Source organism: Cinclus cinclus, chromosome 23, assembly GCF_963662255.1.
Source record: "Cinclus cinclus chromosome 23, bCinCin1.1, whole genome shotgun sequence".
Taxonomy (NCBI): domain Eukaryota; kingdom Metazoa; phylum Chordata; class Aves; order Passeriformes; family Cinclidae; genus Cinclus; species Cinclus cinclus.
Window position 1 is genome coordinate 1,617,224 of NC_085068.1, and position 27,457 is coordinate 1,644,680.

Below are 27,457 nucleotides of genomic sequence, written 5' to 3' on the forward strand. Positions count from 1 at the left end.
CATTAAAGGACCCAGGAATTTTTCTCTGCCTTCTTTACCCTGCTAAGGACATTTATGCACACATTGGCCTCTGCAGTGCCAGTGACCTCTGTGGGCTTCAGGTGCCTTTAGCTCAGACTGAGGAATGTTAAATAGACATTGGGAAGGAATTCCTCCCTGGGAGGGTGGGCAGGCCCTGGCACAGGTTGCTCAGAGAAGCTGTGGCTGCCCCTGGATCCCTGGCAGTATCCAAGACCAGACTGTACAGGGCTTGTAGCAGCCTGGGACACTGGAAGGTGTCCCTGCCCATGGCAGCAGGTGGCACTGGATGAATTTAAGGTCTCTTCCAACCCAAACCATTCCATGATTATGTGGTGCTTTTCAGCAGACAAATAAGTGGGAAAAGGTCAGTGATAAGCAAATGCTGGATTTCAGTAGTGTAGTTTTAAAATTAATCTGCCAAAATTTAATTGTGTTGAACAGCTGGAGGTGTCACCCAATAGTTGTGTGACTTTTTTTCCTTTGATTCCCCTTTTTTTTTACTATAGCCACTCTCTAAAAATATATTTAAAGCAGTGCCATCATGGAGATAGTAAAGTGGAACAAGTATTTGTGTGCCATTGAAAAGTTTTCCTAATATTTTGCTTAATGTGTTTTGCTGAGTATTTTTAATAGAAGTTGAGAAAGGAGATAAACATATGCAATAATTGCTTTGCTGTTTCATTCTTTGCTTGTCACATGCCTTGCAGATACCATGGCCTCTCTGCAGTCCTTTATTTTTTCATTTTGGAGGGGAATATGTGAATTTCCCCCTTATTTGTTGCTGGTAATTGTATCCCCTTGCAAAATCCCAATATTTTTTTGATGTGGCTTTTCATGGAGGGATCAGAAGGTCCCAGGCCTGAAGGCAAAGGAATCCCACATATTTCCACCCGTGATTCCAGCTGGTGCTCTGATTTTTTGATCCTTCCACATTTTTCAGAATCACATAAATAGTTAAATAACTTATGCAGTGTTTCGCTTAGGTAAATATATATTATTTTGTCACTCTAGATATGTACAATGGAGTCTCTGCAGACTGATTACTAATGTAATGTTTTACTAACAGTTTATCTCCACACAGGTAACACAAGTAGCAAGACAACCGGGTCCTCCTGCCCCATCCCCTTATACTGCACATGAAATAAATAAGGGACATCCAAATCTTGCTGCAACGCCACCGGGACATGCATCGTCCCCTGGGCTCTCACAGGTAAGACCTGGTGTTGGAGCAGAGCATTCCCAGCCTCCCCCTTTTCCTCCTATCCCATTCTCAGTTTCTCTGCTCAACAAGTAACTGAGCTGTGTTGTTTGTGACCAGTGTAGAAATAAAGTGAATTCAAGGTGCGGCTTGACCCTTGCAGTGACCTATTGACAGTACTTAATTAGCACACCAATACCATAAATTGGTATTTATAAATTAAATACAAGTTAATTAGACATTAGTTCCTTGTGGAGTCTGTAACAGTAACTAAAAGCAACTTGAAAAATTAAGAGAAAATAATGATGGATGAGGAGGAATATGTTTTGCTGTTGGATCAGGCAGTTTGAGGCATGGCCTGACTTCCAGGTTAAACAGCCTGTGTTGTTTAAAAAGTGCCTGGTGTCTTCTCTCGGGGATTTTCCAAGAGGAGTTTTGTACGAGATGGTGCAGTTCTGTAATTCTAAGAAGTGGGTCAGGAAAACGAGTTGCACAAATGATTTCTCATAAAAGAGATGAGGCAGAGGGCTGGTTACAGAAAAGTCCAGAACAGGAGATAAATGAGGGTTATAAGAAGAATGGAGAAATAGAGTTGAATGAGATATGTGGAATGAATTGGTCTCTTTGTAGCCTCTCTTAGATAAATATTCTACAGGGCTCACTTGAGAGCAGAGATTATCTGAAAAAGGAGGGGACAAAAGAGGCAGATAGTGGGGTGAGAAAAAAACAGAGATAAAAGATACTGGGATGGGGAAAGTGGGATGTGTAAAGGAATGAGGTGTGAGATAGAGGAAAGTCTGATGTTCTTTCTGCTTTTGTGGATAAATCAGGAAGGCCTGAGCAGGTCAGCAGTTAAGGAGAGTGGGTTTGTTCTGAGGAAGGGGAGCAGGAGGAGAGGCCAGGGGTGGGTTGGGAATGGGGAGGTGATGGGGAGAGCCTCAAATGGATCCAAGCCCCCTGCTAGCCTCTGAAACATTAAACTACAGCTGACTTTCCAGACCATGAGATGCCTGGAAACAGGTCGTGGAAGGAGCACTTCACCTGAATGATGAACATTTTAGATAGAACATGATGGGGAAAATGAAACGTGGTTGTTTTTGGGACTGTGCAGATGCTCATCCTCCATGGGTGGGAAATTAGAAGGTGAAGTGTCTCTGGCAGTCATTAGTGGTGTTGGAGCTGTTCTTGCACTCTTGCTGCAGGGTTGTTGGGAGTGAAGGGTCTGGGTTGGGGACTCACAGAACAGGGAGGAGGACACAGAAGAGTTTCAGAGGAACCCTTAGATGCTGCCTGGCTTTTGTCAAGATGAAGACATTCCTTCCTAGTAAACCTCATCTACACAGGGAAGCTACTTATGTGGCAGAGGAGAGGGGAAGCAGAGAACATTCTGGGCAGCCTCTTTAAATCTATTGTAATCAAGGGATTTCTTTTCTTCCCTTAATATTTTTCCATTGAGTCAGTGCATCCATAGAGAGAAGGCTCTGTGCCAAATCTCCAGCCAGCTGGATAATGCTGCGTTCTACTGGCTCCTGGAAGTGAGGGTCCCTGCCGTGCTACTGGAGTGACCACGGATCCTCTGTGGCAGCTGAGGGCTCCCGGGGGCTCTGGAGGGTGGCTGTGCTCCTACTGTATGGAGCCAGCCCTTGTGTGTTGAGGAACAGGGAGGAACAGCAAGACCCAGGGGTAGGAGGCAGGCGAAGCTTTACGCGTTGTGGCCTTTGGGGCCAGAGAGACCACTTTGTTTGAATTAGAGTCTGATTAAGGGTCATTGATTTCTCCATCAGACCCCTGAGTTAATAAATACTCATCAAAGTGAGTCTTCCTGAGGTAGGGACTGTGCTTGAGGCAGCAGTGAGTGAAAATACTGGTGGATGCTTTAGGCTATGGATGTCATTTGGTACTAAATGGAGTTTGGGCAGAGGTAGAATGTGTGTCACTGCTGGTGTGGGCAGATTGCTCAGCCTGGGCTCAGCAGTCTCTTCTTGCTGTTACCCAGGTGGGATCTCAGCATCCCCTCACGCTCAAGAGTTTCTTGAAGTGGGGATCTCACAGAACCAGGAAATATCCTCAGCTGGAAGGGATCCACAGCGATCAGAGTCCAAACCCTGGCCCTGCACAGACACCCCAACATTCCCACCTTTTCCAAAGGCTCCTGGAGCTCTGGCAGCCTCGGGGCTGTGCCCATTCCCTGGGGAACCTGGGCAGTGCCAGCACCCTCTGGAGGAAGAGCCTTCCCTGATCTCCAATCTAAACCTTTCCTTGACACAGCTCCAGCCTTTCCCTCAGTCCTGTCCCTGCTCACAGAGCAGAGATCACAGCTGAAGCCCCCAATGAGAGCTCCCCTCTGGCTCTTCCAGGCTGAACACATCAAGTGCCTTCAGCTGCTCTTTGCATGGCCCCTCCAGACCCTTCACCCTCCCTCTTGGCAGAGGCCATGCTCCAGAGAACGAGGGTTAACAAATGCTTTGGTTCCACTAGTGACCCCTCACTGTCCTGGCTGCTCCAGAGCAGCCTGTCCCAGCACATCTAAGGGTTGAGAGATGAGGTCATAGCTTCAATTCTAGTAAGTGATAAAAGGAAGTGCTGTCCCTCACCAGAGCTCTAGGAGCTGGAGCAGTTCACTGTAAGTTTGTATGTGATAAGATGACAGCATTGTGCAGAGTGGTCTGAAGGGGAGAGTTTGGGAACCAGGGAATGTATGGGATACTTAACCTGAAAAGTCAGGTGCAAGTGAACACTGTACCTGTATTTGGTTTCCTTTATCTTTATCTAAACAGACAGAAACAGCTGGTGCTGTGGTTGGGTGGCCCTTCCTCTTACTCCATGGTTTCCATCTGACATAGGCAGAACGAGAGCACGGCTCCCTGTTCCACCTCCTCTGAGGGCTTTCCTGACAGACAACCTCCAGCTCTTTGCTGCCCTTCAAGGTCAGTTTGTGCAGCACAATGGGGAGACCTTGGCAGCAATGTGGAACAGTCCCACACCCTGTCTTTGCAGCAGCAGGCGGCATCTCTGCTTCCCAAATTCCAGGGCCTTGAAATCATAGTGCTGCTCTTGGGAATGTGCTGAGCTCTGGCACAGGGGAGTCCGCAGCACATGCTGCTGCAGTGATGTTATGGCCAGATGTGGCCCCAAGTACATAAAATTTCATATTCCTGTTGGGTTTTGCATACTTTTCCCTCATTCCAATAGGGAAAGGAGGGGCATGACCCCTCTGCCTCCTCTCCTGGCTTGAGGCTGCAGAAGGGGCTGGTTCCCTTTCTCAGTGTGTGCAGGAAAGGAGATGCCGTTGGAAAAGGAGCAGAGCAGTTCCTCCTTGGATGCGGCTCCTAGAACAGGTTATCCAGAGCTCAGGTGGGTTGACAATCAGGTACCATCCCATGATGGATGGGAGAATCCAGAGCGGCTGAGAGAATTCCCAGAGCCCTTAACAGAGAACAGCTGAAACACTATAAATCTGCCCCATTCCAGCTGTGCCTTACACTGATGAATGCGGCAGCCATGGTAGGATGGGATAATGAGAAAGCAGAGCATTTCCAGAGCAACTGGGCTGGGAGCAGCAGGAAAGAGCTTCCCTCTGTCCATGGAGTGAACAGAGGAGGAAAGGGCTCCTGCAGAGGCAGTGTGCAGAGCCTAGAGCACCAGGAGAAGAGAGTTTCATCCCCCTCATGACCTGGGAGTGTTTTGGAGGATCCCAAGGAGCAAATGCAGTGGGTTCTGGCATGTGAGGGTGAATGGTTTGGAAAAGACTCTTGGCTTTCTCTGCCTCAGCTTTAGAACTGCAGGCTCCAGTGGGATGCTGAGAGATTCTCTTAGTCCATGCCCACAGTTTAGAAGCATCAAGCAACCACACTTGGAACAAATTGCCAGGAATTTCCTCTATAACCAGGGATAGCTTCTGCTGTCATTAAGAGCATGCTGTACACTGAGCAGATTGGTGCTGCCTGCCCACGGCTGCCTCTTGGAATGGACTGGAATGCTGGAGCACCCAGGGAGCAGAGGATCCCACAGCATTGATGGGGACCTTCCTCTGGAGCTGTTGTAGTTGTGGACATCCCTCACCTGCTCCTAAAAAGGTTGAGATACACCCGAGTGAACAAAAGTGCAAGAGAGTTGAATTCTCTGGATCTTGGTGCATGGAGACCTTGACTTTTAGGTGACTGATTTCAATCCAGAACAGCTTGTACCAACTGAAACTTGTTACCATCTGGTTCTGTGCCTGAAGTGAAGAGAGTTTTGTGGTCTCATTCTGGTCCTCAAAAATGTCACCATCGTTAAATTAGCGTTTGTAAAAGCAGGGAGACAGACATTCCTTAGTACCTTCGGGTCTGGGAATGTGTGCCAAGAAGCAAGTCTGCCTGCCATCTGTGGCATGTTTATTAGGCAGTCCCCAAGCCCCTCTTTTATGATCTTGGATCCTTTCTACAGGAGCTGGAATAATCCTGTTAGAACCACAATGTTTATTCAATGCCTCCATCTTCTGCAGCCCAATTAGAGATGCTTTTAATAAAGGGATGTTTATTAAGGGATTGGAACAGAAGGAGAGATATAATTTAATTGTAACCTCACCCATTGGTTCCCTGGGGTCAGTTAAGTGCCCTGGGACATGGGGAGTGTTACTCCTTGTTCTCTCCTCATGTTGGAGGCAGCTGCCTTTGGAGTCTGGTTGCTGCATATTAAACTCATCTTCCCCCAAATTCTGACCAGGGACAGGACCCAGGGAAGAGCTGGAGCTGTTGGGGGTGTTTAGTTTGGAGATCAGGAAAGGCTCTTCCCCCAGAGGGTGCTGGCACTGCCCAGGAAATGGGCACAGCCCCGAGGCTGCCAGAGCTCCAGGAGCCTTTGGACGGGGTGGGGTTGTTGGGGTGTCTGTCCAGGGCAGGGGTTGGACTGGATGATCCTTGTGGGTCCCTTCCATATCCATGATTCCTCATTATTTGGGTCCACGTGTGCTTTGCTAGAAGGAAATAGTCAGCATAACATCAGGTAATAAATTTGCACTGCCCCTGGGCCACCAGGGGCTCCCACTTGTCTCATTCTGATGAAACCCCTGTCCATAATTTTCTGTATTCAGGAGCATCATTGTGGATCCCTTGATCTGAGTTGGTCTCTTAAACTTCCCCCAGATAACTTCTCTGTGTAGGAACTTCTATTTTTTTTTTGTGTAAGGTGCTATTATAGCCAGTTCCCTGCTGGTTAAACCCACCTGGCACCCCTAACTCATATGGTTGTCAGTCCAGGGTATTTATTCCTTGTGTAGACACAATGAAAGATTAAACTCTCCTTGTATAAATGAAGAAGTTGGTGCTGGACCAGCTGAGGGGAAATGTTGGCTGTTTGTGCTGCTCCTCCAAGCAACAGATTCCAGTTTCTTGTATCTTCTGTCCATTCTAGATAATGAGAATAAAGCAAATTTAAACAACTCAACTCCTAATAGTGTTTTGTGAATGATGAACCTACCTAAATAACCAGATTAATGTGTAGTAATGGATTTTTTTCTAACCAGTCAAGAGTTTGACTTCTCACTTCTTTCCTTGTGCTTCCTTCTGTACATCTGGGTCAGGCTTCATCCCAGCACATATCCAATGCATTTTGGAAATTCCAGGCTTGCAGGAATATGTGACTGCAGGTGGAGATTTGAAACTGCGAGTTATTTAATAGCTGATAAACCCAGAAGTGAAATCTTCTTTTGGCCTTTGTGTTCAAGACCTGCTGGAAGTGCAGCTGAACCCTCTGGTTTGTAATAGGATTAGGAGGTTTTTGATTGGGTTAATAATGCTGAGAATATTTCCTCCTAGAATGTATTTAATTATTTTTGGTTCATTACTGTGCTTATTACCTCATTAAGTTAAATCTGGGCAAATCTGGCTGGAAACATCAAACATATCTTGTGTCTTGGTGCCTTTGTACTTCAGGGGGCTTTTGTGTGGGGATGCTTGACTTCGTGGGTGTCTTCTAATTTGGGAGAGCATCTGGGTGTAAGAGCTGCAGGAAGGGAGACTTGGGAAGGCATAATGTAGCTTCAGATGCTGATTAACAATATTTTAATTATTTAACCTTAGAAGCAGTTGGCTTTCATAAGGCGCAATATAGGAGGGATGTATAAATTAGTATTTGTGCACTCAAGAAGGACAGAAAGAGCCTTTAATTGTTGGGTTTTGGTTTGTTTTTGTTTTTTTTTTCCTAGCAGGGAAAGAAAGGAAGACCCATTACAATTTTATCATGTATGTGTGCAAAGAAAAGATTACAGCACAAATACTGAGTCTAGTTGGTGCTAGGACTGGCTTTAGACCCAACCCACATCTGCCTCTTGGAATCCTATCATAGAATCCCAGGATGGTTTGAGTTGGAAAGGATTTTAATCACATCCCATTCCACCCCCTGCCGTGGGCAGTGACGCCTTCCCTTATCTCAGGTTGCCCCAAGTTCCATCCAGCCTGGCCTTAGACGCTTCCAGAGCCAGGGGAAGCCACAGCTGCTCTGGGCACCCTGTTCCAGGGCGTGCCCACCCTCCCGGGGAAGGATTGCATCCCAATACCCCATCTATCCCGGCCCTCTGGCAGTGGGAAGCCATTCCCTTGTCCTGCACTCCAGGCCCCTGCAAAAATTTCCTGCTCTGAGTGGTGTTTAATCCTTCTCCAAGTGGTCTGGTTTGCCCAGTGAGGAGAGAAGGGTTTTTCTGTTGCTGCTTGAGTTTTTCCTATCTGGAGTAGCCGTGACCTGGCTCCGAGTGTTGCCTGGCCCTTCCACCCTATGCAGTCTCAGGGATTTGGAATGAGAAAGCTTTCAGTGGGTGCCTCCGCCACACAGCCCATGCTGGCTGCTGCATGAGCGGAAGCAGCTTTGTTTGGTGTCTGACATTACTGAGAATCAAAAGCACTTTTAAACTCACCGGTAACTTGGTTTGGGGTGGAATGAAACAGCATTTTTAACAGAAAACCAAATTTCTCTGTGGCTGTTTAAAAATTCTCCACATCCCTTTCTTCAGGACTCTTCATGTGCATTCTCTGTTCTCAAAGTCGTGTGCCCTGGACTTTATTTTGGTGCTTTTCAGACTTTGCCACTTGTTGAACTACATTTTTATTCATAATAGAAGAAGACAAAACAATACGAGGCAATTTGCCATTTTCTTACATTTAACAATTTCAATTCTGGAATTCCTTTTGTAATAGTACCTTCTGTTCCATGCAATTTAATGGATGTTTTCTTGCATGATCCAGAAAATACGCAGTTTTTAAACACCATGTGTTCCATAAAGCACCAGAGTCAGCACAAAAGTCAGAGCTTTACACAGCCTGCATTTTGTAAGCACAGAGGGCCTAAAATATCCCTGTAGGCAGAGAAACCAGGGAGATGGAGCCCTGGAGTTCCTGGAGTCCACTGTTAGCTGTTGTGTCAAACTGGGAAACAAAGGAAAAACCTCTGGAGCCATTTAACCTGCAGCAGGGACCGCCACATTCCAGAGGTGAGGCTTTCAATCCATAAACATCTTGGTTCTCCTGCCAGCTGAACTCATTGTGCTGCTTTCCATTGAGACAACAAAGATGATGGAGCGATAATTACACTGCCTTCAACCTGGAAGGGCTGTGTCTGTGTTCTCCACAGATCCCTCCTTATGGTGCCATTAGAAACCCATAATTTATTCAACTGTTTTAACTTTGTTCAAATTCAGACATTTTATATGTAGGGTATTTCTGGGCTTCAGTGTAATTCAGTAAAACTTGAATATTTTATGTGATTGCTGCCCTCACACAGGTGAAAGTTGGAAGAGATCTGGGATCTTCAGGTCCAGGTGCCTGCTCTGAGCTGGATCAGCTGGAGCAGATAACTCTGGGCCACCTCCCCTTGGATTCTGAGTATCTCCGAGGATGGCAACATCCTCAGAGATACCAGGTGATGCAGTTTTGGAGCTTCTTGTTGGTTTTTGGAAGAAAACAGGAGGAAAGCTGCAAAGCTGCTGATGCTTTGATTTTTGATGTGGAGTAGGGTCTTGGGTGGTTGGAGCTGTGTTCCTGGGAACAACTGTTTACCCTCAAAGTCTATTTTGTCAAAATGGGAGGCAGTTCTGTAGAACAAGTGAAAGGCACTGTGAACTCAGGGGTTTTTATGCACAGTCTGAGCTCTGCTTTCAGCAGTGGAGATGCTGGAATTTCTGCCCTCAGCACGCACACACACACTCTCCATATTTTTGAGTACCTTTATTACAGAACATGCTGATTTACTTAATTACATAATGGTCATTAATAGACCCCCCCATGCTGCAAGCCAGGTGCTGCAGCCAGGGCAGAGCCTGGCAGTTCAGTCTCAGTAAGGAGCCATGTGACGCCATAGCAGTATTTCCAGATGTTAGGGAATGATTTCCTTTGACGTTTTCCGTGGCCTCACACCCTTGTTAGTAGCAGTTCCATGCTGATTGATTTAAAAATAGCTTTGGGAGGGAGCAGCCACCAGCAGGACACCTGCCTATCCCCATGGCTCAAAATCACATTGGTTTGGTCTTTCACTCCAGGTGCTCTGCTGTGTTTGCAGTTCAGCATGGGCTCCTGGGCTGGAGCCTGACCTAGGAAGGAGATAGATGATTCTTTCCTCCCTCAGGCTGGGTGTTCTGTTTGCCTTTGCACTGTGGTAAGGGACACGTACACCCAGTAGAGCTGAGGAGAAGATCACTGAAACCCAGAATGGTTTGGGCAGGAGGGACCTTAAAGCTCATCCAGTCCCACAACTTCCTCTGTCCCAGGCTGCTCCCAAGTCCCATCCAGCCTGGCCTTGGGCACTGCCAGGGATCCAGGGGCAGCCACAACTGCTCTGGGCACCCTGTGCCAGGGCCTGTCCACCCTCCTAGGGAACAATTCCTTCCCAATATCCCATCTGACCCTGCCCTCTGGCAGCGGGGAGGCATTCCCTGTGTCCTGTCCCTCTAGGCCCTTGTCCCCATTCCCTCTCCAGCTCTCCTGGAGCCCCTTCAGGCCCTAGAAGGGGGCTCTGAGCTCTCCCTGGAGCTTCCTCCTCTCCAGGTGAACTCTCCCAGCCTGGCTCCAGCTTTGGAGCATCTCTACGGGCTCCTCAGGACTCACTCCAGCAGGTCAAGAATGTGCATTTTGTGTCTCTGTTGTCCCTGGCACAAACAGTCCTTGTCCAGGAAAAAGCAGAGTATGTCTCTTCACCATCTTCCCTTGGAGACAATCTCATTATCCATATTGAAGTAGGAAAAGTGTCTGTAGCTCTGTGGATGTTACCTGGGACTCAGTTTCCCTGTGCCTTGCTGCTTTGCCCACTCAGATGTGTGAGGTGAAATTATGTAAAGCCATAAAAAAGATTGTTACAAATTTGGCTCTGCAGGTAATGGTATGGATGATGTATTCTGAGACAAGCTGCTGCATAGGAAAAAGGGGAGAGGGGAGTAATTCCTTGTGGGTCAGGATATTTGTGTCCTTTCAAAGGCTGAGCTTAATCAGAGAATCCCAGACTGGTTTCGGTTGGGAAGGACCTTAAATCTCGTCTTGTTCCACCCCCTACCATGGGCATGGACACGGACTTCTTCCACTAAAATGTTAATATAAGAGGAATTCCCTGAAGGCTGGGCTTATGAAAAAAGAATGCACTGGAATAAGCCAGTTTACTTGTCAAGAGAAGGTCAATGAGGATGCCAGCTACTTCTCTGCATCTTCTACTTGTCTGCAATTTGTTAAACTCCTAAAATCAGGCAAGACACCTGGATCTGAGTCCTGGCATTTCGAGGAAATAGCTTTAGATGAAGCCTACATATTTTAATAAACTCACTGACCAGTCACAGTTCCTGTTTATTATATGCCTCCACCCAAATCCAAACCTCAAAACTTCCCAGTAAATCCAGTGTGCAGAGATTTGGACCATGTCCCACCCTGGTGCCAGCCCAGCCCCTCCATCAGGAGCACTGGAATTGTGTTAATTCTGGTTTTTATGTGGAAACTCTTAATCTGCACAATTTGTTTGGTGTCAGAGAAGAGCTCTGGTCCCTTCATCAGTGATTTTAATGGGACTTTGAATATGCCAGGTGTTATATACCAATATACACAGGAAAACTATTTCTCAGGTGCTGACGCACCCTGCAGGGAAGTAGCCCTGGCTTAGAGAGGAAGCAGAGCAGAACTGCTGCATATTTTTGTTTTGCAGCATTGTCCTGGTGAGGATGAGCTGATTTCAGTGATTCTGGATAATTTGCAAATGACCTGCTTAAAAAATGTGTCATCCCTGGTATAATGGGTACCTAAAACCTGCATATATGAACACTTTGTATCTGTGAATGGGGACTTGTGTTCAAGCAGAGGGTCTGAGAATGTGTGTGATGATCATTGAAATATCATTGTAATAATAAAAGGCAAACTGGGAGGGGAGTTGTCCTTGTTTAGTGGTTTAATCATTTGTTGTGCTATTTTTAAAGCTGGAATAGTTCACAGGTATAGTGAGAAAATACGCTTTATGTATTATTTGAGGGGATGCTGTATAAAAAAGGCTGAAATGAATAAATTTAATAATTCAGGTTTCTCTCCCATCATCTGTAATATTTGCAGATGAGGTGGATCTATATGTTACAGATACTCTGGAGTTTCTCCTGCCAGCAGCTTTCAAGCCTGTTCTGTTGAGTGCAGAGCACACCAGGGAGGAAAAAAAAGTGATGTAGACTTGAATTGTGTGCTTGCCAAAACAGTGGTGACATTCAGATGTGTCCAGAAGAGGTGCAGGAGAAAGGCCCTCTTTGTGGTCAGATGAAAGAGGTGCCTGAGGCTGATCCTTGGTATCTCCCGAGCTCAGTAGCATAGTTAAAAGTGGTTTATTTTGTCCCTTAATATGATTTTAGGTTGGAAGCTGCTCTACCCTGTGTTCAGTGATCTCTGCTGCAGCCCCTGGGAGTGCAGTAAGGGAGACAAGGGAGAGCAGGAACTTCTTATGCCTTTCCCTGGATGCTGTCTGTGTTCCTAAGGCAGCACCTGGATGGAAAACGAGCCTTTCATTGGCCACATGTCTGTGGAAGGAGGAGATTCTGGGCTCTTCTGGGATTCTATGGCTGAGGCTGTTCTCTCTGCCTTCAATAACACAGCTTTTCACATCAGACAAAAGTAAAATGTCGCTGCAGCCTTCAGTCTTCAGAAGTTTTGTGCATTTTCACAGGAATGGGAGCAGCTGCCTGTGGGGAGGCCAGGAAAGGCTCTTCTGCCACCACTGAGTTTGTGCTGCTGCACCTTTCTCAAAATCCAGGGCATGCAGAAACCAAAGCTTGGGGGAAATCAAGGTGCTTGGTGTGAATGAAGAGGGGCACGCTGAGGAGCTGCTGTTCTGGCCTGTGCTGCCTTTAGGGAGTTCATTAGGGAGAAATGAAGATACAGGGTTTAAATTATAATCCTCTTACTTTCCCACAGCTGAATGCCCAGAGATTTCCCTCATTGGAGGATTGCAATTGTTTGGGTTGCAGTGATTGAGTTGTCACAGTGATTGGATTTGGGGCTGTGGGAGGGCAGAGCCACAGAGCCTAGCTCCACAAAGAAATGATGATTCACAGTTAAAAGCCACATCCTTTCTGTCATCATTGCTCCATACTTGTGAGCAAAATATTTGGTTCTGCTGCTGTGGGGGATTTCTTCACCTGCATCTGAGGCAAAATTCTTGCTGTCCAGGCCAGTGACCCAGGGGAAAACTCTGCAAAAGCAGCCTCAAGGGCTGGTGCATCAACACAGCTGGTCCCATGCTCCCTTTGTGGTTTTCCTCAATGAAAATCGTTCAGCAGCTGGAAGGAAGAACCAAGTCTTGTTGTTCAAAACGGGGATAAAGAGAAGACTCCTGTGCAATGATCTTCCCTTCCTGTACCTTGCTCCACGGGCAGCTGCCTTTGGTCTTAGGGGCTTGTGTGAGTAAGAATTTATAAATCGAGGGACAGGACCCTTACGATGTACAGTATAAAGAACACTGTCTGTGCCTCTGAGTGCCCAGCTGGGGGGTTTGAATCAGTATTTAGCATTTAACCAGATCAGGGAATTGCTTGGGAACAGACCAGTGCAGGTTTTATGCGGAAATCCCAGTACTGCAGGAGAAAAGGGGGTGGGCTGGGAGTGTTGTGTTGTTTGGGGAAAGAGATGGATCTCTTAAGAGTTTTGTCCTGTTTCCAGCCAGTGCATATTTTTCATATTTTATGTCTTGACATTGAATAATAACAAGATATTTTTGAAAACACGTGTGGTGGCACTTTGCTGAGTTTTTAGCTGGGGGCTCTTCATCAGTAATGCAGCGATACATGAGATATAATGAGATGTAAAACCACCTGGACAAGGGACCATAGTTTTAATTCCCCTGCAGCAACACATTGGTCTGTGGCCACACAGAAAAAGCCTTTCGAGACTGCTGGGGAACAGCCAGGGGCTGCCCATGGCCCTAGAAAACCCCGTGTTGTTCTGAAGTGTTTTGCTTTTTCTGTTATGTTCCTCCCAAGAGATTTAAGCTCTGTGCTGGTGACCAGGGGGAGCCAGAGCTGTGGCTGTGCCTGTGAGGCTGGGAAGTGACTGGGAATGCTAAGGTTTGGACTGGGCATGTGGAGGCTTCCTCCCCAAGGTCACCAGCGGCCATGAAGCTCCTGAGTCACGGTCATGTGCTGGAGCTGAGTCCAGTTCTCCTTGTGTGTAACTCAGTAAATACAGACCCAGCAACCTCTTCCCTGAGTCCAGAGAGGATTCGGGAATCAGCTGCAGGGATTAACCCCTTCCCAGCCAAGCCAGCCACAGAGCTCAGTAACTGACACCTTTCTGCCTAGGACTGGAGGGGTTTTGTTCCCAAAAAAAATTTCCAGAGGCAGAGCTGGGTGACTCAGCTCTTTTGAGCCTGATGTGTGTACTTCGCTGTTTATTCCCAGGACAGGCAGTCCCAAGGGAGTCATATTACGCTGCAAGCTCAGTGTTTATTAACCAGCTTGGGACCTGAGCTAAGAATAACTTTTTTTCAGTGGTTTTGTTAATAGTGAATATTTTTTCCTTGCTTAGCACAGGCAGCAGCTCCAGGGGGAAACAGCCCAGAGAAAGGGTTTTCCCAGCAAGTTGTGGGAATGCGTAAACACTCAGCTGTTATCACCTTCCTCCCCTGAACAGCCACAGCTGAAATATAAAGTCAGGAAGGTGAGAGCTTTAAGGGAAGCAAATTGCTCTGTCTCAAAGTGGAACAGCTCAGCAGCACCCTGTCCACTTCCAGCAGTTATTTGAACTTCAGGGATTCAATCCAGCCTTTAGATGCTTCCCCTTTACTTGCTTCCCTGCCCTCCCCTCCGTGGGAGTTTATTTAGGGGATTTGTGGAGCATTTCCTCTCTGATCTCTTCATTCTGTCACTCCAGCACTCCAGCCCCAGTGCACAGAGCCCTGTGAGCCCTGTGTGGCTGCAACATGACTGTGTCACTCTCGGTACCCATTTAGCTGCTTTGCACAGAATAAAGTCCTTTGACCGATGAATAGATGCAATGCTTTAATCAGCTGGTGTGTATGAAAAGCAGCAGAGTGCTGTGATTTATTCTGTTGGATCTTTGATAGTTTATTTAGGCTCTCACAGCTGATGTGAAGTTAATACCTGCAGAAATTTATAAACCACTTTTCCCTCCCTTTTCGTCCCCCTATTATGGTTTTAACATAAATACCAGTTAAGGCAACATCTCTCTAGTTGGTAATGTGTGGAGCAGAAGCATTTGTTATTGTACAGTAGTTGTAAAACATGTTTATTTAGCTGATGTTTGTGGTCTGCAGTAGGATTTGTATTGCACGTGTTCCTTACTTGTGACCTTGCACCCATGGAGGTCATCTGTCCAAAACTGCCTTGGTTGATGACACCTTAATAGCAGAAACCCTTCTGTGGCCTCTAGTTAAGCCTTCATATGCTTTTTTCTTTATAACTACATGCTGTGCTCATTTTGTAGGGTTTAAATACTAAAGCAAGTTTAATCCTGGGTTGTGTCAGTGTCACAAGCAAGTGTCACCAGTGAAGTGCCTTTGGCACTGTGTTTCCAAATATCTGTTTTATAGTTTTGCTGCTAAAACTCAGAGGACTTTTAGGCTTAGTGCTAGCTGTGCTCCCTTTCTCTCACATTTCTTTTGGCTTGGGTGATTAAAATAAAATGGGAGCTGTTTTGGAGGCAGGTACAGAGTTTGGGACAACATCAGATATCTGACTTACCCTTTGGGAGTAATTACAGAGCTCTTCTCTGTCACATGCAATTTAAGCCTGAGGAAAATGTTTTCATGAGCCTGAAGATGGGGAGGGATAGTAGATATTTTCTTCTCTTGCTGCTGAGGTGCTGTGGGAGCAGCAGTTTGGGATGAGATCTCATCTCCTGAGATGTAGAACTGGAGGCATGAGGAACCAGTGATCATCTGGTGCATTTATTGATACTATTTATTTACAGTATTTCCCAACACAGTCACCTACCCTGTGTGCTCACTGCTGGCTGGTGGGTGAGATACAAGGGAGAATGGCATTAAACAAAAAGAGAGTAGGTCTAGGTTGGATATTAGGAGGAAATCCTTCCCCATGAGGATGGGCACAGGGTGCCCAGATCAGCTGTGGCTGCCCCTGGATCCCTGGCAGTGTCCAAAGCCAGGTTAGACATTGGGGCTGGAGCAGCCTGGGACAGGGGGAGGTGTCCCTGCCTATGGCAGGCATGGAACTGGATGAGGATGACTGAAGTCCCTTCCAACCCAAACCCTTCCATGATTCCATGATATTAACAGCAACAGGACCTTTGGAAGAAGCCTTAATCTCACATTGGATAGAGATCCCAGATGCAGAAGGTCAGTAGCAGGATACTATAAAGGCAGGACAACTTCTCCAGGTTGCGGATGAATACTTTCCCCACGTCTCCTTAGCTTTGGGTTATTCACTCTGGAATGACACTGACAGCACCAGCTCCAGCAGAATCACTTATCAAGTAAAAGGGGAAAAGAGTTGATGCTGCATCTGACATCTCAAAAAAAAAATAGGCTTCTTTCTATTTAGTGGTTTACATTAATTAGGTTTTGGCTGGAGTGGATTGGATCAGTGAGCTCCTGGAGAGGAGGGACAGGGCAAACCTCAGAGGATGCTACTGCCATCAGGTGCTGAGCAAAGCATTTAATTGCTCTTGAAGGAGAGCTGTGCTGCTATATCAGTATAAACTCCTCCAGAACAACATCATCCTGCTAAATACCCTGCCCAGTGTGTTTGATGTCCTGGATCACAGTAAAGATCTAGTGGTGTATTTGGAGACACACATTTTATCATCATTTTGACCCAAAAAGCTGTGAAAATGAGGCAGAACCTAACAGAAGGTCCTGCCTAGTTAAGTTGTGTGGTAGGAGCAGTGTCCTTGCATGTCTGTGGAGTTGTGTCTAAGTTTTGCTCTTTAAAAAGAAGTTCCAATGTGGTCCCACAGTAGGAATAGAAGGTGTTGCAGCCATTGGGGTTTGGGATGGGGCTATTTTTGGGCTGTGCTAATTTTCTTCATCCCCTCTACCATGTTTTGGGGTGGGGGGGGGGGTGTTTGTTGTATTTATTGTATTTATCCCCTGAGACCAGGGAATTCCTGGTTGAATTGTTTCCGAACTGTATTTTCATTTACCCTGTGTTGCACTTTAGTCAACAGGTGATTAGTCCAAGGATGGAAGAGCAGAAAAAAAAAAAAAGATAATGCAAACTATCCCTGTGCTGGCACTTCTAGGGCATCTCCAGTTCTGGGGTAGTTCTGGGACCCTCATTAGAAGAAGGACCTGGGAAGGAGATGGGAACAGAGCTGGGAAGAGGCTGGAGCACCAGGAGTGGCTGAAGGAGCTGGAAAGGGCTCAACCTGGAGAAAAGGAGGCTCAGGGGGTTCCTTGTGGCTCTGCACAACTCCCTGACAGGAGGGGGCAGCTGGGGGTCGGGCTCTACTTGCAGGGAACAGGGACAGGGAAGGGCCTCAAAGTTAGGCTGGATATTGCGAGAAATTCCTTCAAGGAAAAGGTTGTTCAGCCCTGGCACAGACTTCCCAGGGCAGTGGTGAGGTCCCTATCCCTGGGGGGGGGGCGAGGGGGGGGCGGGTTAAAAGATGTGTAGCTGTGGCAGTTGGGGACGTGGTTTAGTAGTGGCCTTGCTAGTGCTGGGGAACAGTTGGGCTTTAAGATCTTAGAGAGCTTTTCCAACATTACCAATTCCATGATTCTGTGGTTCTTTGTTGAGGGAGATGAATCAGGAAGACCTTACAAATACGATTGCCTGGCAAAAGATGATGAGAATATGGAAACTATAAGCGAGATTGAAATGAAAGCCATCTTTGACATACCAAACCTTAGTTACTTAACAACAAAGAAAACAATAGTATGGCCAGCTGAAAGTAATCCCCTCTTGATTAAACAATTCCCTCTGCTTGCAGACAGGTCTAAGGGTCAGAGAAGACCCTACTAGCTTGGCAGAAGGGGTCCAAAGAGGAGTTTTTAGGGTTTGAAATGTAACACAGTGTGGTAATGTAATGATTCTTATAGGCTGTATGTAAATGGTATAGGATTTGTATAGTATATTAGATTGGTTAGTGAAAATTAGAATATTCAACACAGATGTATTGTATTGTAACGGGAACTTCGCTCTCTTACCTCTTACTCTCTTGCCTTTCTTTTTACTACTGCTCTTACTTTCTTGGCTCTTTATTCTTACTCTCTCAGTCTTCTTCTTACTCTTGCTGTTATGGACCTGCTCTAAGCTGTGGCTGGAGCTCCAAGCAGGGCCCTTTCACCCATGCCCTTTACAATAAACCACAAGTTCCAAGACTTGACTTCAGAGATCTCTTGTCTCCATCCGTCCTGACCATCCTACCCCACCGACGCTCCTACAGGCCTTCAGAGCAAAGGCTGTTGAAGGCTGGAGGCTGGTTTTTGTGCCATTACAATAATAAACTATCTCAAAAATTAATAATGTAAATTGTAGTATTTTAGTTCAAAAAGAATGAGGAAAAAGACATTCTGAAAAGTTATTTCTAAATGTCTCGTTAAAATGCGTCATCAGCAGAGCTCCATAGCTCCAGTTTATTGTTACTTTGGGCAAATAACACTTGGGGAGAGCATCTTTTGGGATAAATTGTTATAGCCCATGGAAATGGGTGGAAGAAGGAAAAATGTGCAGACCCTGTAGCCATGGCCTGCCTTCCATGTGGGATGATTTGGGGCTGTTCCATTGCATTGGAAAGGCTTTATTATTGCAGCAACAGCAGCTTCTGTTAAACACACTCAAGGTTGTTTCTTGCTGTTTGTCTGTTTCTGGAAGGATTTATTGGCATGATCTACAGTTCTGGCTTTCCTTGGAAGCTGGTTCAGGGACAGCTTTTGGAAACCGGTGTCCAGGCCTTTGGACACTAAGGGTTTTGGTGACACTCTGTTGGGGTATGTGTCTGGTGGATTGTTTTCCACTGCAGCACTTTGGGAACTCAGGTGATAAATAGTAGCAAACTGACTTATAAAATAGTAGTAAACTCTGACTAATCATGAGTAATGCAGCTGTTAATTACTAGTGGACCTGCTATTGTAGCTACAAGCTGCTACCATGAGAGGCAGTGTTGACGAATTGGTCCTTGACAGAGACAGTTTCTCCATTGTAATCTTTTCACCTTTATCTCACTGTCAGTCACTCCAGCTGATAACATGTTCTGTTCCTTCTTTTTTTTTTTTTTGGATGAATCATTGGATCCACTCCCTTTTCTTTTCTTGTTCCCTGGCAGGCTCCTTATCCCTCAGGACAGAATGCAGCTCCAACCACGTTGGTGTACCCTCAAGCCCCTCAAACAATGAACACGCAGCCTCAGACCCGCTCGCCGGTAAGGAGCCCAAGCTGACCTCATCTGTCGTTCTTTCCTCCTCCTTTGTGTGTTTTCTCTGTTTGTGTGTGTCTATAGCACATGGCTGGTTCTCTGGAAAGCCTGTTTTACTGACCTGGAAGAACATCCCAAATGTCAAACTTTAATTGAGTTTTTTCATACACTATCTTGGTAGGCTAATTTTCCTTCTGAAGTTCCTAAAGAAGCAGTGGAGGGAGTCTCATCTACCTTCAAATAACACCATTTATTTTTAGCCTAGTTGCTTTCAGGTTCACTTCATTATAGAGCTCAGGTTCATTGCCAGAATCTTTCTCTTATCTTCTTTTTTATTTTTATTTTTATTTTTATTTTTATTTTTATTTTTATTTTTATTTTTATTTTTATTTTTTTCTTTAAGGATGTGTTTTATGCAGGGATGGACCAAAGATCAGACACAAGCAATTTTGTGCAGAAGCACTCGGTCTCCAGTGGCCTCTGGGCTTTGCTCCCAAATCAGTACCACTGATCAGTTCTAACCCTGAAGGTGCTCACATGTAGCCTAGAGCTTCTGTGTACTCAGATCTTTTCGTGCTAAGCCCCTTTTTCATCCAACTTCAGGTTTGATCATCCTTCACAGTCTGTTTTTTGGGGGTGGGCATTTATTGTAATACAACTCTGCTGTTGTAGGACTTCAGTCCTGCAAACCTGGTACGTTCTGGGGATTCTCTGCTTGTAGCACAGCTCCACATGATGTTAGAAGACCCTCCTAGGGCATCAGAGCCTTTGCCCAGCTTCTGGAGGCATGATGGCTTCCCATCACTACATCTCAAGGATCCGTCAGCCCAGGGAGCAGCAATCCTGCAGCTCCCTGCCCCTGTGTGTCAGGACACCTTCAGGTTGTCTATAACTCCCTGGTGCCTTCCCAGCACTCTTCTCTTTTTAAAGTAAGGCAAATGCTCCTGGAGCAAACTGAAAGCCTCTGGGATGGAGGAGTTTGTCCATAAAACAGGTGTAAATACAGATATACCCAGGGCAAGAGCACCCCAAACCTGCAACGTTGCTGGGGGGCTTGCCCATCTCTGGAGGTTTGCCCTCCAGGACATGCTAGGATTTATTCTGAGGCCCCTTAACCTCTGCTGATGAATGAGCTGGCTAACGCTGACTTTTAAGTTCTTTGATGTGAACAGCTGGGAATTTGTCCTTAGTGCCCCATTCTGATCAGTAATGCAGGACACTGCTGGTAAAACTCTTTTTCCTCAGTAAGTATAATCATCTTTCTCTTTAATTGTTGCAAAGCACAGCTAAGCTGGTATGGTTAGAACTGGAGGAAAAACTTGACTGAAGAGCTGCATCTCTGAACCAGTTTTTTTGACAGCCCAGCAGAACAGTGCCAATACATTGCACAGAAAACTGGAAGAGGAGGAAGGTTTTGGAACAGAGTCCGGTTTACAGGTCCCTGGCTGGAAGAGGCTGGATAAAATACTGCATTGTAAGCAATATAACAGACTGTACTCCTTCTTGCAGGCAATTGTGCCCATGGCACTGTTTTTATTTCTTCTTCTTTTCTTTATTATATATATATATATTTTTTTTTTTTTACCACATCCTCTTTTGTTGGCTACAGAAATTGCACTGATTTTGCTTCTTTGCTGAAAGCACAAGCTGCTGTGGCAGCCTCTGCCAGGTGAGGTGGTGCCTCAAGGACCCAAAGCTGAATTACAGCTGGGAGGGCTCACCTGGGGTAGGACAGAGACCAGGGCCCCTTGGGCTTTGTCACCCAGCAGAGAGAGAATCTGCAGGAAATTTGGCCAGTAAATGTCAAATTTTGTAGGGTTTTGGCCCTGTAACTGAGGAGATCCCGAGGAAGACTTTATCTGCACCTGTCAGCCTTGTTTGTATTGTTCTGAGCTCTCCTGTGTGCAGGTTTTGCTATGTGCTCTGCTAGTGCCCATCTCACCCCATGACTAAAAGCTGCTCCCACCCATCACATCTCATTCCACCTCCCACCCCAAAACAAATGCAAGACTAGCCCAGGCCTGAGCTACTCCTGCGTTTGGTTCTTCACATGATTTATTTGTTTGTAATTTAATTTTTTTTCTAGTTTTATTTTTTAACTGTCCCATCTGGTGGGGAGGGGAGGGTGAGCAGGGGACAAGGAGGGTGGCAGGGTGGCTTTGCCATCCCTGGGTTTCTGTTGTGAACAGGCAGAACTGATCTAACCCCTCCCTCAAGCTGGAGTTTCCTCCATCCTGTTCTGCATCCAAGGTCCATTGGAAGTGCAGAGCTTAGGCTTTTCTGTTTCTCCCAGGACAGCTGCCTTTGCAATCCAGACAGCTTCATGTTTGCTCCCTGTTAGCATTGCTCCCATAGCAGGAATTGCAAAGCTCCAGCTGGGGAAGGAAAACAAAATCTGGGTCCTTCAGCACTGCTGAAAATTCCCCATTAGCCCTTGGCTGTATCAGACCTGAGCACCGGGTGATCTCAACACAAACAGTCCAATTTTAGGACTTCTTCCGAAAAAAGATATGCTGGAGAGGGTGCTGGTGCAATCCAGGAGGGGTGAGGTGTGCCAGTCCAACATCAGCAGGGAGAGAGTCCATGGAGCAGTGGGCAGGACTGTAGGGAGTGGGGGTGATGGGGCAGGAAGGTTGGACCCAGGATTTAGAAAGCTTTCCTATCTACTGTCTTCATCAAACAGAGAAAAAATAACCCAAAGTGTCTATTTTGAGCCAGCAGTGACTACAGTTTGTTCTGTTGCTTACAGCTATTATCAGGGATAATTCATATCAGACAGAATTATTTAAAAAAAAATAAAAATCAAGAGCCAGTGGTGACCAGTGCAAAATAGTTGAGGGCATTTTTCACTAACTTGGAGCTTTTATTTTATTTCTTGTAACACACATTACTTTCCACCATGGACTAAACTTTGGCTTCTTCAGATATGAACTTCCAGTTCTTGTTTTAGGCACAGTGAGAACAGGTCTTTTCTGTGCATCAGGGATGAGAAGGGTGCCTTGGCCCTGAAGTGAAGCAGTGCAAGGATTCTGCATCCCAACATTCTCTTTTTGGCTGTTTTATTTCACTGGTGTCTAACACAGAATGTGCACCCTTGCAGAAAGGCTCAGCCCTTCCAGGGTACCTTAGTCCCTTTTCCCAAACACAAAATATTTGAGCTGGTTTAAAGGAAGTTCTTTGAGAAAATATGGACTTGAGGTGCTTTTATCTCCAGAGACTCATCCAGGTACTGTTTCTCCTCATCCTCAGAGCTACTGCCCTCCTCTCCCCCAAGCCTCAGGAGGATGCCAAGAGGCTGAATCCTTCTGTTTTATTAAAATAGAAATTAGAGCTTCTTAGTTTGACAAGGTGACCATGCTTTGCTTTTTATTCTTTAATGTAGGGCTTAGGGAAGATTTCTCAGGGTGAGAAAACTATTTGGTGTACCAGTGCAGGTCATTCTTTATAAACTCTTGTCCCAGGAACAGTTTGTGGTGTCCATATTTACTCACTTCTGAAGGTTTCTATGAGTTCCATCCAAGTGTCACCAAGTGCCATCATGAAGTGAAGGTAGAAGGAATATATCAACACCAGTTTTAACAGAGTAGTTCTTGGAAATCTTTAAATATAGGAAACTTAAATGTTTATAAAGGAGAAGATCAAATGGACCAGTGAATTTGTATGGTTTGCTTCATGTTTGATGGCACTAGAGGAGTTGGAAGGGTTGCAAGTGAACACAAGCCCACTTTTCCTTATAGAAAAAAAGCTTATTAAAAAAGTCGATAGTAGCCAGTTTTGATCACTGGCTACTAACCTAAGGCAGAAAGTAAACCACAATGAGTCCCTGAGAGAGCAGAGGTGGCTGTTCTAAGCCGTCACAGCAGAGGCACACGGTGGGTAAAATCCACTCTGGATGTAGTTGTGATCACTGCAGTTGAGTATCAGAGCTCTCATCAGTAGAATTCTCTGGTCTCATTGTGGAGCTTTGTTCGTTACACTGAGAATTAAGGGTCTCAACACCTAACTCAGCTCTGGAATTGAGTACCTGGTCATCTTTCTTTATATTTTCCATTTCTTGCATTCATTTTTTATTTCTATTTTAACAATCAATTCTTTATTGGGAAATGCTTTTAATGTCAACTAAGCATGTTAAATTAGGATTATTTTCCTCTGCGTGTGGCCCAGGTGAGTGGGAAATGATTGAGTAGGCTGAGCTCAGGGCTGGGAACAAGGGCCTCCTGTTCTCCCTGCAGGCTCCACTGCTGATGCCTTCAGCTCCCCAGGATAACCTGATCCTTCCCTTTCAGAGAGGGTGACAAATCCCACTCATTACAGAGGGGCTTGCTGCCATCCCAATGGAGGAATAAAGCTGGAAATGCAGTAGCAGGGGGTGTATGTGCACGGGATGGCTGCTCTTTGCCTCTCAGGGATGTGCCATGGCCCCTGTGCCTCCTGGCTCTTCCCAGCCATGAGTCTCCATCCTCCACTTCCACCAAACCCCTGGAATGGCTCTGGCCCAGCTGCTTTAACCATTGACCTCCACCTTGAACAGTTTCAGAATCTCCACTGCCGCTCGTTTTAAGTTGTTGGGTTTTTTTATGTTTTGGTTTGTTTTTTTGTTTGTTTGTTTGTTTGGTTTGGTTTTTTTATGTTTTCTGACCAGGCAGGATAAGGAATGTCTACATCCCTGAGTGCCTTTAGGATCCTGGGCAGCTTTGGCTGTTTATCCCAGGTCCTAGCACAGTGCCTGTAGCGATGTCCATCGTGGCACCTCAGTCCCTGTGTGTCGCTGTCCTGCAGCAACGCTTTTGACTGTGTCGTTGTTTTTTTATTTTCCGTGGGTTTATTTTGCATAGAGTGTGACATTTTGGTTTGTTGTGGTGTTTCTGACTCTTTGTGCCTTTCCTTTTGTGTTTGTTTCTCCCGCCTTTCCTCAGTTTGCAGCGGGGCCTCGACCTGCCCATCACCAGGTACAGTACCTGCCCCTTCGTTATCACCCTGCACTAATTGGCTGGGGGGTGGGGGTGGTGGTGACTGACCCACTAACTGAGTGGAGGAAAGCAGCCCTGTAGTAGCTACTGGCACGTGCATAACCCTGCTAACAGCCGCCTGCACCACTGACACTGACTTCATCCCAGGGTCACTGCTCCCATTAACCACCCCATGCCCGCAGGGGAGGAGAACCTCTAGGAATCATTGCCAGGGATTTGTGGGATTCCCTTGCCTTCTCACATCACTAGAAACTTGTTCAGAATGTTTCCCAAACTAGTCAGTGGATTCCGTTTCCTGAAGGTGTCACCTGAGGAAATCCTGCTTTTCCAACTCAGAGCAAAGCAAACTTCCTAGTTCCTACATTTGTTGTGTGATACACCTGGTTATCTGTCACCATTGCATTGCTGAATGTCGTTTGCACTTAGCCCACAAAAGCCAGACCTACAGGAAATTTCTGGTATTCCTGTTGCACAACTTGGGCTTTTTAAGGAACCACTTTATTATTAAGAAGGAGAACTAGGAATAGCTCTGGCTCATGGAACTCAGGGCTGGTAGAATTGGGACTTCTCCAGTGTCAAGAGATACACAGGCCTGTCTGTCCTAGTCAGGGTGTCTGGAATTGTCTTTTCTTCAGCTGCTACACTCCTCTTTGCCAAAATGCTTATCCTTGGGAACTGATTTTGATGCTTCTTCTAGGTTTTGAGGGAACAGAGGTGGCACTGCTAGTGGGAAAGAGAAGAAGAGTCAGGGCAAGGCAGGAAAGCTCTCCCAGAGCTCTCTTGGCTTGGAAGAACCAGGTTGTTTCTACAAATTAATAGGAAAAAAATCCCATTAATACTGTGGTGTCAGGACAGGGGCTTGAGGCGTGGAAGGTTTTTTCCAGGGAATTACTCTGTTCTCACTTCTCTCATGTTACTGAGCAGTTGAACACTGGGATGAGCAGCGTGGGGAGAGTTCTGTCTGAGAAGAGCAGGTTAGTTAGCTGAGCACAGACACACCAAAATCCCCATCATCCTTGTTCCTTCCAGCTCAAGGAGCAGCAGGGGAGCTGGAGCCTTCCAGAGCAGGGCAAAAAAAAGGAGTTTGAAGAGCAGAGTGGGACATTTGCAGTTGTCAGAGGTCATATGGGACGGAGCAATGGTTTCTGTGTGTGGCTGGGATGGCATGGACAGACAGTGGTAGAGGAATATTTGCAGGATGACTGGGCAGTCTGGGCAATGATGGATCAGGATCTTGTTTAGATACTTTTGTTCTTAACTTCAGGTTGGTGTTTATACTGCATATCTCTGTATATACAATACAGAGAGTGCATTGCTGCTCTGTAGCTCCTTAGTTCCTTCATGGGTCATTCCTAAGGGATATATTCACTGGAAGCCATTTCATGTTCTCCTAAACTTTACTGAGCTCTCTGAGCAGGTTTTGGCCCATGAGTCTTGAGGCAGCAAGCCTTGGAGGAATTAATTCCCGTGAGTGGGGGCTTTACTGGTGGGACTTTGCCACCAGTATGTCAGAATGGAATCCAAAACTTTCCTTTGGACCCAGTTATGGCCCTGCCCTTACTATGCTTGTAAATCCCAATGGTTTCCCAATTTTATCACAGTTAGATTTTTGTCTCTGTTACATTTGAATCTGCTTATAATTATCTGTGAGAAGCTGTCACCATTAGAAAAATATCCCAGGCTTTATTCCCAGTTATATCTGTCATGTGATGCCTCAGGACAGGCACAGAGAAACCTGGGCTGAGGATGAGCTGTTTGTTTCCTTAATCCAAAACACCTGTGATGTGGAGTGGGGGTGGAGAGAGGGATTTTGGCCCCTGGCACATGCAGGAGGGTCACGGCTCTGGGAGCAAGTTCATCCTAAACCCAGCACTCCCAGGATGCTCAAGACCAACATAAATAATTATCCGCACATGAGAGGTTTTAAACTTGGTTAAACTGTGTAACACAATATAAGAGCTTTGAGAGTGAGATTTGTAAGCTAGAACATGCTAAATAAGTAAATTTGCCTCAGCAGGGCTAATGTTTACTGCAACAACTCCACATTCCCTTTGAAGACAGAAGCAGCACCGAGGAGTTTGCAATTCCCTGTGTCCATCCCAGCTTTTATTAACATGTGCCTTGTATTGATTCTGGGTCTCCTTCAGACAAATAATGGATTGTTCTTTAATGTTACTGCCTGTAATTACTAGATCTTTAAGGTACTCAGATGAGTGTGATTTAAGCACCTGAAGTTGAATGGCAACTTTATAAGCAGGGCTTTTTTCCTGGATGGAAAAGCCTGTCCTGAGGTTGGACAATTACAGTGGGAGTTGATGGAGTCAGTTAATGCTGGAGAAAGTGTGACCACACTGTGTGAGAGAAAACAGCAGAGATTTAGGGTGTTAACAATAGTGGCTGAAGGGAAATGAAATCATTGCAGCAGTTCTGACTGGAAGGTAAATGTGCATCAGTAATCCCTGATTGCCAGATCACACACATGAGAATCTGCAGGAAAACCTCACTTTATAGGAGACAGAAAACAGTCCCTACTAAGTTTTTTTGGGGAATAGATTTAAATAACATTGCTGCTCCATTTCCCACTTCATGCACTGAGTTTGTTTTTCTTTTCTAAATGAGGCTCTGGAGTCACTTTGTTGCTTCTGATCTTCACAAAGCACAGTTGAGAACAGAAGTTTTCTTCTAACCTGAGCCTCAAAATGCAAATTTTTATTACATTTGGATCTGCCTAAAACCCTTCACTTATGAAGTAATTTGGGGAACATGGGGTTTATTTTGGAAATGGGTGCTAAGAAGAGAGGCTGGTGTAATTAAAAACAGAAATCAGAATTATAAACTGAAATGTGGTAGTTTCCTTTTGACTTGAACTTTGTTTGAGATGGGTTTGCTGCTCATGGCTCAGCCTCTCACTTGAGCTTGCTGGAAGAGTTTATTCCAGTTTTAGTTTGGGATTACGTGAGATGGTCTGGGTGTACTGGTACAGCACAGCATGGGCTTGGCTGGGTGCTGTTGTGAAAAAGCTTTGGGACTTGGAGAGGTTGGGAGTTGAGTCCCTGAACTGTCCCAGCTGACCATTTTGTCACTTTTGGGGAGTATTTCAAGTCAGAAAGTGGCAGGAAACAGCTGCTGCAGTTACTTCCCTGTCTGCACCCATGAGTGTGTGAAGGAGCTGCCACATCTAAATACCAAGAAGGGCTTTTCCCCTTCATTTTATCATTTAGTGAGTAATAAAACTGGGAGAGTCTGAGGGGGAGGAAACGAGCCTTGCCTTAAGGCAGCCAAAAGAGCTGCACTGAGGTACTGGGGAGGCAGGACATGGGGATTTATGTTGCAGTTCCTGCTCCTGGCACCAGGGAGCCAGGGACAGGACAAAAGGAAATGGCCTCAAGCTGAACCAAGGGAGGTTGAAGTTGGATATTGGGAGAATTTCTTCACGGAGAGGGTGGTCAGGCAGT

General features: G+C 45.9%; 1 protein-coding gene across 7 annotated transcripts in view; it reads left to right on the top strand.

Moving 5' to 3' along the window:
- EIF4G3 (eukaryotic translation initiation factor 4 gamma 3) overlaps window positions 1-27,457 on the top strand; it is a 101,320-nt gene that overhangs the window by 6,916 nt on the left and 66,947 nt on the right. For 3 of the 7 annotated variants that reach the window (XM_062507371.1, XM_062507370.1, XM_062507372.1), the window contains exons 1-3: window positions 18,553-19,038; window positions 20,393-20,506; window positions 23,949-23,981. In XM_062507371.1, the coding sequence (XP_062363355.1) occupies window positions 19,009-19,038; window positions 20,393-20,506; window positions 23,949-23,981 (177 nt within the window). In that variant the 5' untranslated portion in view covers window positions 18,553-19,008. Of the gene's footprint in view, window positions 1-1,087; window positions 1,232-18,552; window positions 19,039-20,392; window positions 20,507-23,948; window positions 23,982-27,457 lie in introns of those variants that run through there. The other 4 variants (XM_062507368.1, XM_062507369.1, XM_062507375.1 and 1 more) reach the window with 4 other exon arrangements.